The sequence below is a fragment of the Dermacentor albipictus genome, chromosome 1 (genome assembly GCF_038994185.2).
Source record: "Dermacentor albipictus isolate Rhodes 1998 colony chromosome 1, USDA_Dalb.pri_finalv2, whole genome shotgun sequence".
NCBI lineage: Eukaryota > Metazoa > Arthropoda > Arachnida > Ixodida > Ixodidae > Dermacentor > Dermacentor albipictus.
In genome coordinates, this window is record NC_091821.1 from 312,988,693 (window position 1) to 313,004,780 (window position 16,088).

The 16,088-nt window shown below is 46.2% G+C and overlaps 1 protein-coding gene across 3 annotated transcripts in view; it reads right to left on the minus strand.

The window, feature by feature from the left end:
• Positions 1 to 409: 409 nt before the first annotated feature.
• Gyg (glycogenin 1) overlaps positions 410 to 16,088 on the minus strand; it is a 37,588-nt gene continuing 21,909 nt past the window's right edge. For all 3 annotated transcript variants that reach the window (XM_065435928.2, XM_065435924.2, XM_065435903.2), the window contains exons 5-7: positions 5,559 to 5,685; positions 3,162 to 3,342; positions 410 to 1,249 (exon numbers count right to left, since the gene is read on the minus strand). In XM_065435928.2, coding sequence (XP_065292000.1) covers positions 944 to 1,249; positions 3,162 to 3,342; positions 5,559 to 5,685 — 614 coding nt within the window. In that variant the 3' untranslated portion in view covers positions 410 to 943. The remainder of the gene's footprint in view (positions 1,250 to 3,161; positions 3,343 to 5,558; positions 5,686 to 16,088) is intronic.

Sequence of the window (16,088 nt, forward strand, 5' to 3'; positions counted from 1 at the left end):
AGTGCATTGCCTTTGCGATCAGCCCAAGGTATAGTAATTAAAAAGCTAATATTCCTTCACCAAAGTACACAAAATCAGTCATTATGCCATTTCTGCCATACTGTAAGTATCACTGCTGTCATCGAACATGCTCACGTCATGCATACAATTGCTTAACACAGTCTTTCTGGCAACTATTTACAGAGCCCCAAACACTAGAAAGCCAACCAACCTGCAAAATTTGAGTAAAATTCTGAGGGGGCGGGGTAGCGTAATTCATTGCTGTAGAATTTCAATGCATTCAGGAGGAAAACGACTGTTAAAAGCCACGAGTTGCCCTGAAGATGCCCAATTGTGGGCTACATGAAGCCATCTTGATGAAGTGGTTGAAGCTATTAACTATGAAAGAAAAAAGGAAGACAGGCAACACTTGTAGAACATGAGTATAATATATATTTCCATTTTGCCACATTTCAACAGCCTAAAAGGAAGCAATAGTAAAGTCAGCCATAAAGGTGCCAGCTGCAAAAAGTGCACGTTGACCTGGGCTCAAAAGGCCAGCTCCGTGAGAAAAAAACCTCAAATTTGTAAAAAACTATACATGTGTGAGTAGCAAAAATCGCCTGTACACAGCAACAACCTCTATGGCAACAGATTCTGGTGGTGTACTAAGGAAAAAATAAGGGCCTTTGCATTAAATACACAAAAACAAAAAAGTGCTCCTTTGGAGCTCAAAAAAATGAGAAGATTAGTCACAAGTGGTTTGGCATAAAAAAAAAAGAAAGCAGAGTCCAGACAAACGTAAACATAACTACACTATGTAAAAAAAGACGATGTTTAAAGGCCATCAATGAGCTTAACAGCGCATGCAGCAATATTGCACACCAGGAAAAATACTGACGCCTCGTGCCTCTTTTCAGTTTAAGTTTGCCCCCGCTTTATAATTTAGACAGATGCAGCGTGTTCACTTCTTCGACTGCTTCTTAGATTTAGAAGATGGCGGTGTTTTGGTGCCTGATGCCTGCTTGTCACCAGCCTTCTTTTCCTGGTGAGCCCCCTCGGCAATGGTGGGTTCTGCTGCTGTCATGGCAGAGTCCAGCTTTTTCTGGATGTTTGCAAATGCATCCTCGCCCATGTAGTCAATCTGGCCCCGCTCCCAGGCATACTGGCGTGCCTCCGAGCCTCCGTAGACAGCCTGGTCAGCGTGAATGTGCCGCAACTCTTCTGCAGTCTTGATTGTCAGCTTGGACATCTCGCCAGCAAGGCCAGCCTGAAAATTTTTTTAAGAACACATAGCGTTTCATACTAGATTAGGGCTCATTAGGCTACATAGTACATTGTCTTGCTAAATAATTTCATACAAGTGCATAGTCACAGGCCCGACAACGACTAGTTGACAAATGGCACTCGTGAAATATTAAAGCCAGTACAAGCCAGGTTCACATGTACCTAGCAGGCCATGACCAGAGTATTCTACTGGTAAAGATACAATGCCACAGCACTTTACTTTGAGACAGCAGCTAGAACAAATGTGCAGGCACATAATAGAGGGCAAAGAAGCACTTTTAAATCTACACAGCAACAGAGGGTTCAGATTTCAAGTATGTTAGCTTTACTAGCATTTATTGCAGTTGCTAAGTAGAACGGGAAGCTTCTACAGGGACTGACACTACTATGGCATTATTATGGAGGTATCATGTAAACGAACATTTTCATGGTAGTGGTAAAGGAGAAAGTGAAATAAAGTAACAAAAGCTGAAGATTTGTTTGTTGCAAGTGACAACAGCAGTTACTCATCTTTCTTGAACCTACTCATTCTAGTTTTAATTGGTACACTATCTCTTGCTTTTCAATGCACTAATTTCATCTTTATGGCCCAAGAATTCTTGAGACTAAGCACTAATTTCTTCAAGGATTTTGGCAGCAATACGGACTTGCAACACGAAGAAGCAGAGCAAACAGCTTCATGCACTGCTGAAGAGCACAGGCATGGACTGTTATGGTCAGGATCAATCACTGCCAGAATTACAAGTACTCAATCATGCAGCATTGTTGGGACAATGTCTGGGTTATATAACTGCACTGCTGGAGCTTTCACTGTATAAACAGTTCTAGTGGTCAACAAAAGGGACACTGGCATATCAGTGAAGTGTGCACAATCTCATTTGAATTTTGAGAACATTTTCGCTCCAGGTTTCCAGCCACAGCATGGATTCAGCTCAAATTTCATCTCTGGGAGCGGGCTTTGTCCATTGGTAGACTTAAGTAACAATGACAAGTACACAAAGTGTTGCAGCGAAAACTTTTTTTTTTTACTGCCTGTGGCAGATAGCACAAGTTAGTCCATGAGCTGGTCTAGTCGAAAAGGCGGGCATTATTTGAAAAAATAATTCATAATTAACTGATTAACAAAAACTCACTAATTAAGTTTTATCTACCTTATGGCACATATTGCAATTGTCAAATTATAGCGGGTGAGACTGCAAGGCATAGCCACTTGTAGATGGTGTCATCCACACAATCCACAAGATATGCACCGTCAAATTTGCAGTAGTTTTATGCATTGAAGCAGAAAGCAAATGGAATGCCAATGCATTTCTCCGGAAAGTTCGGCAATTAATCTCGAAACTGGTGCCATCCTGAGAATTCGTTCCAAGTGTATCCACCTTGTGATCTACATGGCTAGAATTTGTAAATTGCAATATGTGCCATAACGTAATTAGTTAAAATAGAATGAGTGCATTTCTGTTAACTACCCAATTATGCATTGCAATTTTTCGTGCACCTCTTTGAGTAGACCAGCTCATGGACTAGAATTGTGCTATCTGCCCCAGGCAATTTAAAAATTTGGGTGTTCGCAGGAACACCTGGTATATAAACACGCACATTCACATACATGATGCCTAAATGTTCATCGGTCTTCTAAGAAAACCATCAGGGTGAAAAAAAATTCAAAGATTTGCTTAAACAAAGAGCCCAATTTGCTTATAATTGCACTTCTCAAAACTAGGCCCCCTACAGTGGCATTGGTCATAGTTCAGGTAACAATGGGAACTGCACTCCATACACAACTGGCACCTTGTCATTTTTCAGTGAACTACCGAGCACTAAACAGACTAGCTGCAGCTCAGAGAACACCAAAAATATCAAACAGAAATGCTCATCAAGGAAGTTGCCCTCACGCATTCTGGGAACAGCTTGGGTTGGACGTTCGTCATGAAGAGCTCCCACCAGAACTGCAGATGGTCAAACATGTGCTGGCTGCTGCCTTGTGGCTGCACCTGGCCCGTCAGAAGGTTGAACGTGTGGTGCCATGGCTTCACAGGGCCCAGGAAGTGGACAATCTTCACATCCTTGCCAAACCTGTGTGAAAAAGACATGCACTACCTAATTGTACAATTCCACATTGCAAACAAAGTGAGCATGAAAAGCAATGATACTGCATGCTTTGAGTGTAGCACACAAATTATATGTGAAAAAATGCAGGAAATATTGCGTGTCATTCACTTCAGCCTGCATCTCGTGAGCTATCTAGATGTTTATGCAAGATGAGCAACGACATTTATGATCTACATGTTTGATCACCAAAGTAAGAATTCAAGACAGTGCAAGCATGGCTGCATCCACATAAATTCAGATACAACCATATGAGCAGGACATGAATATGGATGTGTCGAAATGTAAGTCTTATCATGAGAAGCCAACAAACAAAGACACCAAGGATAACAGAGGAGAAATTACTTGTACTTATTAATTGAATTAAAGAAATTAATTAATGGCAATGAAAGTGAATGAATAAACAACTTGCAACAGGTGGGGAACAATGTTCCACATCTGCTGCCCAAGGTTTGAGTGGTAGCGCTGGCTAACACTCCCAAGGTTAGTTCTAGTAGTAACACAAATACCTGATAAAGTAGGTGGGGAAACCGCACCGCGGTAGTTCAAGTGGTTACAGCATCGCACGCGTACTGCGAACACATGGGATCGTTCCCCACCTGTGGAAAGTTCTTCCATCCACTTTCATTTCCATTAATTTATCACTTCTTTAAGTCAATTAATAAGTACAAGTAATTCCCCCTATGTTTTCCTTGGTGTCTGTTTGTTGGCTTCTCATGATGAGATTAATAAAATAAATTGGGCTTCTCAGTTAACTCCTTTTCTTCTCGTTCAAAATGTAAGCGGGATTTGTGTTTAACTATCTGAAAGAACTCAATGGGCATTAACAGTAATGAACAAGTGATGTGTTGTTAAAATTGCGAACGACAGTGAGGTCACAATGTCAATGCATAAATTCTGGAGAAGCCAAATAAATGCATAGTTGTTTAACTGCATCCTAAACCTTAGCAAATACTTGCATTATGTATATGAACTGTATTCACATAGACTATTATGGAGACGGCCATTTATAAGGCCATAAATGTCTGTATTGGTTGGTATTTCATAAATGCGGCAGGCCTACAAAATAAAGTTTGTTTACAGAATGCAGCATTTTTTTCACTGTACTGTCTTAGTTCTGCGCACAGCTAAATTTCTCATCTCATCTAAAATGCGAAATAAGATGCATGAACTTTATGACATGACTACACATGAAGTCTGATTAAAATACCCTGGTGTCGCACCTGGTCAAAACATTACTTAGCAACCAGAAAAAGAGAAATCCCTCCATATGGGGGCTATGCTGTAAACTGTTCAATGCATACAGTAAAACCTAGCTAATACGACTCTCGTTAATTCGGAAAATCTGATAATTCGGACTTGTCCATTAGTCCGAGCAGGCATATGCATTATTTAATGAAGTGAAACTCGTTAATTCGGATGTATTTGGCCGCAGATCGGTTGATTCGAACAACACTAAGCTCGGCAGGTGCCCTAGCACCGCAAACGTGCGATGTAAAACAGCAAAAATGGTGCGAGCACCCACTGAGACGAAGCGGCGGAGTCCGCATCACCATAGTCATCAGAAGAAATTATATGTGAATGACAGCCACGCCAGAACGCATCGTGCCTAGTTGTGCCTCTAATGCCTTTATTCTTGCATTTACCACTGCACACAGCACCACGTTGGCTGCATGCCTTCATGACTGTAGTTGCCATACATGATCGCGTCGATAGTGACCACGGTTTCGTCCACGACAGTTGCGGCAAATGTCTGTTTCGTTCCGACTCAGTGCGCTGAAATCAGTCACCATCTCGCGGACGGCGAGGGAAACAACTTCTCGGCTCAGAGATAGGAGAGAAGCGTGCTTGCTTCAGAGACTCAGTTCGTCTGCCCGTGGAAATGAACGCAGACAGTGCAACCTGTCGGATCGGCAGCTTGGCTCCCATCTGCAAAATCTGTGCTCGTAGCCAAAAGCAGTTTCTGCTTCATTCTACAAAATGCAGGCAAGTACCGATGTTTAAATACATCTCAAACAACTTAGACTACAATATCCTACCCTGTGAGCAATGTTTGCCCTCGATTAGACAAATAGTTTGTGGACAGGAATTTAAGTCTAGCAGCCAAATATGGAAGACCCTGTATGTTTTACCATGCATTCTAGTAGTGTTGCTGCAATAAAATGTGCAAAAGATGTACTCACTGTTTGTATGCAGGCAAGTAGGTGTAGGACACATTTGAGTTCATGTTATAAATAAAGGAAAGATGTTTGGTGATGTCCTTTGTTGCCCAGTCATGAAAGTACAGATTCAGCAGGCCTTGATCCCCACCTAAAATGCAAAGAAGCACAAGATTGTAACTAACAATGATGACTTCATTTACTGGACTTCACATACAAATCCAGAACTTTGGGTCAGGAGCACAAGGGTTGTAACTGGTAAGCTTAAAGATATGTTTAATTGAGCTGTAATGAACTATTACACAGAAAATTATGCTTTTAAACAGCAGCAAGAGTACCAATTTAGAGTAACAAAGGCAAAGGGTAAGCCGCTGATCAGTAAATCATTGAAACTCACTTAGTGCTTTGTTATATAAAGCACTCAAGAAATGAATCTTCATACAAGAAAAGCTTGCATTAGCATTCCCATTTTTACCATCTCGTAATATGCAAACATGTACGAATTCACAGTCACATTTAGAAGCACGCATGATGACGCAATCACGAGATAAATTTAACCATAATTTCCAAGTTCCGTTGCTCACGAGCTTTACCTAAATGAACACAGGTCGTCTTATTCTATATTGCAACAGTATCGTTGAATTATGATGAGTGCAATTTACTGTACTGAGAATATACAGTAGCACTGCCCAATATATATCTAGGATCCTTTTGTTTTCACCATAAAGCCCAATAATTCCCAATTTTTGCACCATGAACAAGTTTTATAGAAACAGTTTAACATGATTTCTCCTTGAAGTTTGCCCTTTCGTAAAGGACAATAAATGCATATGTTATGAAACTAATGAATGCTGCCCACCTTGTGAGAGCAAGTGGTGAAGATACATTGTGCATATACTATAAACATTGTATATGCATACTTTTAGCTGAACACCCAGGCTAAAACCGGCACAGGTATAAGTTATTCAGTGCCTGTCAGCCTTGAGTGAAAGAAAGCTTGTTGCTTTTTTAGTAGCCACATTTACATTAATAAGGCAATGATGCATCACATCACATTTGCCACACATGGCATATATTTAAATGGCAGTAATGCAGAAGAAAGCAAATGCAGCGGTGATGTTACCCTGCATTGCTAACAGTAGCTGTGACGTTGACAAGACGTTTACCCAACTATGCTATGTTCAGGGAAGAGTGCCTGATTAGACTAGTTCCTAATGCATTTATTTGCTGCAAGAGCAGTTGTTGGGACCCAGAAAAACAGAACAAGAAAAGGATGAAAGGCCCAAGAGGTCTAACAAGCACACAGAAATACTCAAAATGCATATGGTGATGGATGTGAACAAGGGCTTATGAAAAAAAAGCATCACTTCTTGCAAAGCATACCTGTGTGTGCTACTAGTATTTGTACCTTCTTTCAGTGGTTTCTGTTAAGAGCATGCATGCCAACGAGGATTTGTATAGACAAGTTGATCACATGATTGGTAAGAAGATCTCATCATACAGTTGAACCCACTTATAATGATATCGGTATTAAGAATATTGGTTACAACAATGAGAAGCTGCTGCACCATCAACTTTTGTATGTTTTATATGGTGAAATGACCCACTTACTACAATGCCCCTATGCCACAATGGTTATAACAATGAAGTCTGGCTGGTGGGTGTCCATGCCGAAAGGTAATGGAATGTGAAATCCTTGAAAAGAAAAAGAAATTCGAGCGGCTTCACCCTCACCTGCAGCGCCAACAGCTGCCACACACACTTACAATAGAACCTGTTTTTAAGTCTTCTTTGCATTGCCAGCCTCACGCGCCTCTCTCCAGTCACCCCTCCATCCTTCCAAACATAAGCGGCCTGCGCCCACGGCTCTAAGCTATGCTAGCCTCCAAAACACGAATGGACCATGCTAACTGCGCTGACAGTGCTGCTAGATTGCTCGCTGGCCACTATACTGCACAGTTCTAACCAGTAGATTATGTCACTCATGCTCGTATTTGTTCACTGCATCGGAATCATTCCCGGCCACATTGTTTCTCTGCCTCATTTTACTCGTCGCCGAAACAAGCTGGTTGGTCCACCCACTGATCAACAATGCACAACGTCACCGGTGAAAAAGAAAGCGCACTGCTATAGACTTGGAAACCAAGTGCAGTATCATGAAAAACTACAAAGACAAAAAAGTGACAACTTGGTGAAGTATGGACTATCGCAGCCAACAACAGCCTTGACATTCATCCGCTCCGCAGAGAATGGAATGGAAAACTTTATTGACTCTTTTAAGGTTTTAGCGGGTCTCTGCCGAAGCTCGGCAGAGAAGTTCGACAAAGAAAACTGCTTGGTAGACAACGGTCGCAAAGACGTTCAACAAGGTCCTATAAGGAGGTGGAAGAGGCCCTCTACGAGTGGTTTCACAGTTCCCATGCCATGGACTTGCCCATCAGACCAATTCTGGCCACAAAGGCAAAGCAGTTTGCCCTCCTTATCAACAATGTGGACTTCCAGCCAGGTAGCGGCTGGGTACAGCACTCAAAGAGGCATGGCATTGTTTACAAAGCAGTCGCCAGCTAGGGAGCTTCACTTGACGTAGAGGCAAAGCAGAAGTGGGTGGAAAAAACGCTGCCCCGGATCCTCGAGAACTACATTGACACCAATGCATATATGTAATGGTGACGAAACAAATGCTCTTACAGATGTTACTGTCCAAGATTCATGCACCCAATGGAGACACATGTAAGGTGTCAAAAAAGCAAGCTGTGCCTCACAGCTTTTTGGGTGCCATCATGGATGGGAGTGACAAGTGTCCTGCATTTGCCGTTGGGAAATAAAATCCCTGCAGCTTCCGTGGTGCTAACAGGATACATCACAACTGCAAGGCATGGATGACGTGAGCACTTTTTCGCAAGTGATTCTTCTCACGCATATCAAGTCAACATACTCAATGCGCTAAGAGGAAAGTGGCGCTCATTTTAGGCACTAATGGTAGTGCCCACCACTCCATGCCTAAGCACTCAAGTGTTGAAATTTTTTCTTCCTGCCGTCGGACATGACAGCAGGCTTGCAGCCAATGGACGCCAGCATGATCGCCAATTTAAGGTCATGTACCAATGCCGCATTCTGAAGAAGTCTTTATGGACATGGCCACGCGGACAAGCAGGGAGCAACTAGACTTGATCAATCTATTGATGGCAGTGCAGTTTATATTTTGTGCGTGGTCCGAAGTAAGCACTTCTGCGGTGCGGAACTATTTCAGGAAGAAAGCGAGCTTTGTTCAAGGCAGCAGCGATTTAAATTAAGCCTGTGAAGCTCCTACCGACGAAGTGATGCCTGAACTTTGGTTTGCAGTCAACAAGGATGCTTCAGGACTCTAGGTGTTCCTAGATACGAACGACGCATTAGAAACATAGAAACTTCTAACAGATGAGGTGATCATTGTGAACGTGCTTGCATTGGATAGCAATTGCAACAGTGATGGTGATGACAGCAGCAATGACATGGTAGGGCAGGCTGCCTCAACGTTGGCCTGCCTCAACATTGGCCTTGCAGATGATTTTGTCCCTCTGGGGCTTCGTTCTTGCGAGGGGCCTGCCGCTGCACTACGTGGAGGATGCCCTGGAGAAGGATCTCGGCAAGCTTCGTGTAAAGCAAGCAATGCTGCTAGACATGGGGTTTCTTATGCAAGCCAGTGAGAAGTACATGGCGAGATTCTTGTGGCAATCGCACCCCAGCATTTCTTCTGGATTTCTCAAGCTGAGAGGTTGCTACAACATTCTTTGAACGGGCTCTTTTGGGGCCACCAAAGCAATGCCTCAGTGGAGCTTGCATGTCACTTGCTGCCCGTGACCCCTCTTTGCAGCAGTTATTGCAGTGCCATTCTTGAATGCCAACAGCCACAGCTTGTTACACTCAATCGGAGTGTGCAGGAAGTAGAGTTACAGTTAAACAAGTGAACACAATCAGCAACCCAATGGAAGAAGGTGGTGAGGAGGGGCACTGGCTTTCCCATCATTAGTTTTCTCTCAACAGCTCTGCCATCCCCCTATTTTGCTATTTTGCTTTCACTGTTCTGGTATAGCGAGGGCATATGACTAGGTAACAAAGAAGTTGACTTAGTACCAAAGAGTATAACATGTAGACTGCAGTATCTTTATGCATTTCTTCCCATATAGTTCATACAGATTCTAATATACCAAGCCGGTGTCACTTTCGCAGCTGGGATGGGCAAGTGCTTGGCAGAGCAATACATGTTGAACATGCCTCAGGTTATTGAAAGAGCAAGTCAAAGTGTTCACTTGTGTGCATGTGCTAGGCCCTGTCATGTTGTTGGCTACATTTGTCTGTATTCACTGAAACAAGCTCACTGCCACTTAAAAGCTTCAGATTGACTCGCCAAGGAGCACAACAATGTTGAGGTGGTATCGCTACATTTGTTTCCTTGATCACCGACTGGAGCAGCACATTGCCTGGTGTCGAATTTATTAAAAATCCATCCTATCATGATATTGCCACGAGATAGTCTGCAGTATTAGGCCAGCACTAATGAAGAGGTAGAAGTTGTTTCTTACCATCTTGACTGCTGTTATGCCTGTGCTGCTTGCCTTACTTGTAAATATTTGTAAATCTACATTTTTTGTGCAACATTTCTGGTGGATGTGCTGGGTACGTTGCCTGTTCATCACCATCACCCAAGCACGACCGCATTGTTCCCTTGGTGATGGCCACTGAAGCACCCACCGTGCCGGAACCTACCTCGCAGCGACCATCCCTGCCATCCCTCATTTTATCGTTGAAAAAAGATCCAGGCATCTCTGTGGCACAGGTGATGTGGACGTTGAGGATTGGATATCATGGTATGAGCGTGTCAGCAAAGAGAACAGGTGGGACAATACACTTATGCTTGCAAATGTGCTATTTCATCTTAAGATAACCGCACGCGTCTGGTAGGGGATGCAAGAGCACGATGTCACCAGCTGGGACCTATGCAAAGATAAACTGAATGACTTATTTAGCAAGCCCTTGGGTCGTCAGCCAGCCGCTAAAAAAGAACTTTGCTCTCGCACGGTCACCTATTGATGTGTGTGGTTTAGTGGCGCAAGGGCCAGATATGGCCAATGTCACCTATTGAAGCATACATTGTGTGTGTTCAGGATATTTTAGTGCTTTGCCATAAAGTTGACGGTAACATGACCAAAGTGGACAAGATCAGGCACATACTCAAAGGTATTGCCGATGACGCACTCAACCTCTTGGTATTCACGAACTGTGCTACCGTTGATGCTATTGTGAAAGTGTCAGCGATTTTAACAAGCAAAATACCACCGTATCACCCAGTAATTCACCAGGCTCCCCAATACTGCTGCATCGTCATCATGCAAAGAACTGCCAACTTTACAATTGCCTGCTTTGGACACTGACATATATCGTTCATCGTGAAATAAAAGAAATGTCACCAGCCCCTCTTGTACCCGATGTCAACTGCAAGACAGCCCATGGTTTTCTTGATTCGAGTCGTGGTTCAACAGGAGGTCACTAATTTGGGACTCTCGCATCTGCACCGTGAACATTCCACCAGTCGCACCGAGGAATCAGCCTTTTTACTCGCAATACTGCAATCCCGCTGAGCGGAGAATGCCGAATGATCACCCAATATGTTTTGCATGCTCTCAAGTTGGGCATAATGCGCAAGCACTGCTGGAACCATCAGATGTCACCGAGTGGGTGGAGCACCCAAAACCCTCGTCCTGAGGGCTATTCCTATACAACATTGTTGTGCTCTCTGGTGATTGCATGCCTTATGTCGACACTCGCACAAATGTGTATAGCAGGTCAGGAACACCGTGAGACCGCTGATTCTCTTCGCTGCAAGCCCGCCATTTCTCCGTTGCCTGCCAACCCTGGACGCTACATATCTGGAAACTAACAAGTGCAGCGCCCGGAGGTGACGCTGCATTCTTGACCCAGCTTTGAAATCCATGTCTGACTGTCCCTACCTGCTCGAATTTGCTCGAAGTCCAAGTCGACGGCGTTACTGTTACGGCCCTTATTGACACCGGTGCACAAATCTCTGATGAGCGCTAGTCTTCGTGAGAAGATAAAAGTCCTGACAGCTGCCATGCAACGTATAGTAAGTGTAGCCGATGGAAGCACACCTACCGTTGCTGGAACATGTACTGCCCACATCATGAACATGTACTGCACCATTTCTTGTGCTCGAGCAATGCCCATACAACGTGGTCTTGGGCAATGACCTTTTGTCCAAACATTCGGCCCTCGTCAACTGTGGTGCCAGTGTCCTTCAAAGAGACTTGCTGCTAGGCCTGTGCAACTGTTTAAAGTTCATGCGATTGCTGCCCCAACCTACTACTTATATTCTTTTGACACCCTCTCCTTCTGCACATTCTCTCCACCGTCATCCGTATTGCATTTCTGCTACTGAACAAGCGATTGCACAAAAAGTCGACAGGATGGCGAAAAAAGACAGAACCTTCGAGTAGCCCAAGGGAATTTCCAGTTGTGCTCGTCAAGAAAAAAGATGGCACCTGGCATTTCTGTGTCGATTACAGACAACTGAACAAGATCACTAAGGACATATATCCACTGCCTCGCATAGATGATGCCCTCGACTGCCTCCAAGGAGCAAGTTAGTTTTCGTCAATCGACCTGAGGTGTGGCTATTGGCAGGTTGCTGCAGATCCTATGGAATGTGAGAAGACTGCATTTGTAACACCTGACAGGCTAAAACAACTTAAGGTTATGCCCTTCAGTCTATGCAATGTTCCAACCACATTTGAGTGTATGGTGGATTCACTCCTTTGAGGCTTCAAATGGTCGACCTGCTTGTGTTACCTGGATGACATTCTTCAACTATATTTGCCATTCATATTCAGTGCCTGTCGGCCATTCTCCAAGTGTTGCGCAGTGCCAACTGATCTTCAGCTCATGTTTTCAGCTGAACTCATCCAAGTGCGATTTTTGTCGCCGCGAAATAACAGTGCTCGGTCACCTTGTTAACGGTGAAGGAATGCAACCTGAGCTAGAAAAAACTTGCACCGTGAAGAATTTCCCTGTAATTTCCTCTACCAAAGACATTCACTCCTTCATTGGCTTGTGTTCTTATCTCCGTCGCTCTGTCAAAAATTTCGCTGACATTGCCCATCCACTCAACAAACTTTTCAAGAAAGAAACGCCTTTCTTGTGGGGCCATGGAGAAGTTCATGCATTTTCTGCGCTTACGCACCTTCTGACGACTTCTTTGTTGGCGCACTTCAACCCATCTGCTCCAACGGAAGTTCGGACAGACAGCGGATACTGTGGTGCTGCGCTCTGTGTGCAGCTAGGGCTGAAGGCAAGCTCCAGATCTAGCCACACAGTCGTTCCATGGTACTCCCAACCCGTAGAATGTGTGATCACAGCTACATCGTGTTCTAACAAATGAGACAAAAAGTGGTGCCAACATTAACAAAGTTTATTGCTAGAAACGATAAGGGACACTGACAGAGGGAAGCCCACTCTATAATAAGTAATAAATAGGCTTGCCTCGCTGCGTGGGATAGCCAAGCAAACGAGGTCACTCGCAGGTTACAGCAGGTAACCTGGCAAGTTAGAGTTGGGCGCCAGAGAGAGGGTCTCCCACGATGTGCGCTCATACCTTTTTAGGTACCTTTTGCGAGGGGAATGTCCCTCTCGCCCGTTGGATACCGTTCCTTTTCCCACAAGCAGCTGGGGGAGAGGGGGAGGTTATGTGCGTCATGAGAGCGAAGGACAATGAGAGGGCACATAGTACCTGTTTCCCGTGCGGCTCTCAACGTGTCCGCAATGTGCAAATGGGACAATGCAAGTACGGGGGAGGAAATGGGTGTGCGCCCATCACAATACAGAATCGGAGCAGTCCTTGCCCAGCTCCAGCATGGTCGTAACTACGTTATGGTGTATGGTAGCCACCTGCTCTCTGCCCCAGAGCACAATTACTCAATTACAGAGCATGAATGCCTTGCCTTTGTTTGGCTGATCTCTAAATTTCGGCTGTACCTCTTTGGCTGTCCATTCAAGCTAGTGACTGACAACCATGCACTCTGCTTGGCTTCCTTGCTGAAAGATCCTACATGCCGTATTGGAAGCTGGGCTTCGCCCTTAAAGAGTAATCGTCCTTTCTCATGCAGAAGTCTGGCCAATTACATCAGGACGCGGACTGCCTGTCCCAATATCCTGTTGATCCACCTGACAACACATACCCTGACACCGATGCCTGTGTTTTTTCTATCTGAGTTGTGGAGATGCGTGACTCACGCGTCCCCTGATATTTTGTTTTCCCGCATGGCTCCTTACAGGAGCCATGCCTGGCATGGCCTGGCGTGGCCTGGCGCCCGCGGCGGTCGGAGCGGTTGAGGCGCAGTGCGAGAGATGGCGCGAGTGTTGCGCTGCCAGCGCCGCCTCATGGCAAGGTTACTTGGGTGTGCAGGAAAGATAAGGGTCTCGGTCTCTCTTGGGCAGCGGGCCGGGGAGCGCTGTGGACATCCCGCGTGGGCGCCGATCCATGCTTCTGCGAGACCGTCTTGCGTGGCCGCCTTCGAACCCGCCACCGTACACGCGAACGACCAGGCGCTGGGATCCAGCATGGGGCGAACATATTCGCTCGCTATCTGGTCGCAGTAAGTCGGACTTCCTAGATTTGTCACGCACCCATCGGCATGTTTCGTGGATAGCAACTCGGCTAGCAGGCATTGATCTATGAAAGGTGCAATAAATGCCCTTGTGATTGTTTACCCTACTGTGTTGTCGTTCCTTTGTCCCAAGAGCACGGGAGGAGAACCCCACATCTGGCGCCCAACAGGGGGCTCTTGGGGCATCGGACGATAGATTTAACAGCTTTGCTTCGTTCGAGACCTTCGTTTGAACCAAAGCGTAGGATAGCATGGATTTTGATCGCTAGTGTTGGTGGCATGCTTTCTTGAGCGAGGTGATGGTGGCTGTAGTGTGTTTGAACATGTCAACGTGCTAAGCCTTTTCGTAAGTATTTTTTTTTAATGACATTTGTCAGTACGAGAGCCACGTGGTCTGCATCCTGGGAGAGCGAGGCTTAGGGCCCGCGGAGCATTAACAAGCCTGAAGCGAGTGAGTATGGAAGCCTCGTGGATGGTCCAAATTTCTTATGTAAATAGCTTCTATCTCTGACCCTGATGAAGTCGCGGCTCTGGGAGCCGGGTGGCCACGGGCCACGGGTGCCACTACGGGCCGACTGGTATTGTGGCCTGGCACCGGGCGTTCCGACACCGCCTGGGACGGTGGGCGCCGTCAACTCGGATGCTGTGTGCACCGAGCGGGGCAGGACCACCTAACAGAGCTGACATCTCCTCGCGGCTGCCTGTTTTGCGCCCATTCTGGGTGTTGTTTTTTGGATGTCGGTTGTTGTCAGGGTAGCGACGTTTTAGGCCTAAGGCTTTACGAAGCTGCCTGTTGCACGTGGAGGGACAACCTGGTGGACCGTGGCATTGAGGTGTTGCACTTTGTTTCCCTCATTCTAGTTAGCCTCGCACAAATTGAAATTACTCGTTCGACTCAAGAAAGCGAGCTTCGTTAACGTGAACTTAGCATCTGAGTAGCTGCCCAATCTTTTGCTAGCCGAGTTGAACAGCGTACCATGTGGGCGATGCACATGCAGACTTCGTCTCCCTTGCACTACGTTAGTGTTTGCCGAGTGTGTTGAGTGTACGCAGCGCGAGTGGAGTCACGCCTGGTTTGCTGTCACCTGCACATCGTCTGCACTGCTGCCCCGGACTAGGATCGAGCCACCCCAGGCAATGGTGATGCTGTGGCCGGTGCAGTGCAGCGACTTCGGCGGCCTCCTGTATCCAGCTCACAACCCTCGACGGCGGACAAAAGAGCCGGCGGTCAACGACAGCTACGGCCGCTCTTGCCAGCAGGGCACGTCGGCGCGAGTGACGCTTGCTCGTACCAACTACTGCGTCGTCGTTTCCCGAGTCCTGGCCTGGAATCGTGCCGCCGAGTCTGCAAAGCTGCTGCTGTGACCGGCGGACACCAGCGGTGTACCCAGGGACAATGTCGGCTCGCATGCTATGGACGGCGTGTGGACATTTCTTCGGCACGCCCACTGTTGCGTGTGCTACCTTTTTCGCGAAGCACGCGTTGATGTTAGACCGAGTGACATGTTTCGCCGGAATATGTAGTGATCTGAGGTTGGGGGGATGTGGGGATGCGCGACTCTCACGCGTCCCCTGATATCTTGTTTTCCCGCATGGCTCCTGTCTTCTGCAGTGCGGCGTCGCCGCGTGGCCTGGCGCCAGCGGCGGTCGGAGTGGTTGAGGCACAGTGCAAGAGATGGCGCGAGTGTTGCGCTGCTAGCGCCGCCTCACGGCAGGGTTACTTGGGGGTGCGGGAAAGATAAGGGTCTCTAGTCTCTCTTGGGCAGCGGGCCGGGGAGCGCTGCGAACGTCCTGCGTGGGCGCCGATCCATGCTTCTGCGAGACTGTCTCGCGTGGCCGTCTTCGAACACACCATTGAACGCGCGAACGACCAGGCGTTGGGACCCAGCATGGGGCG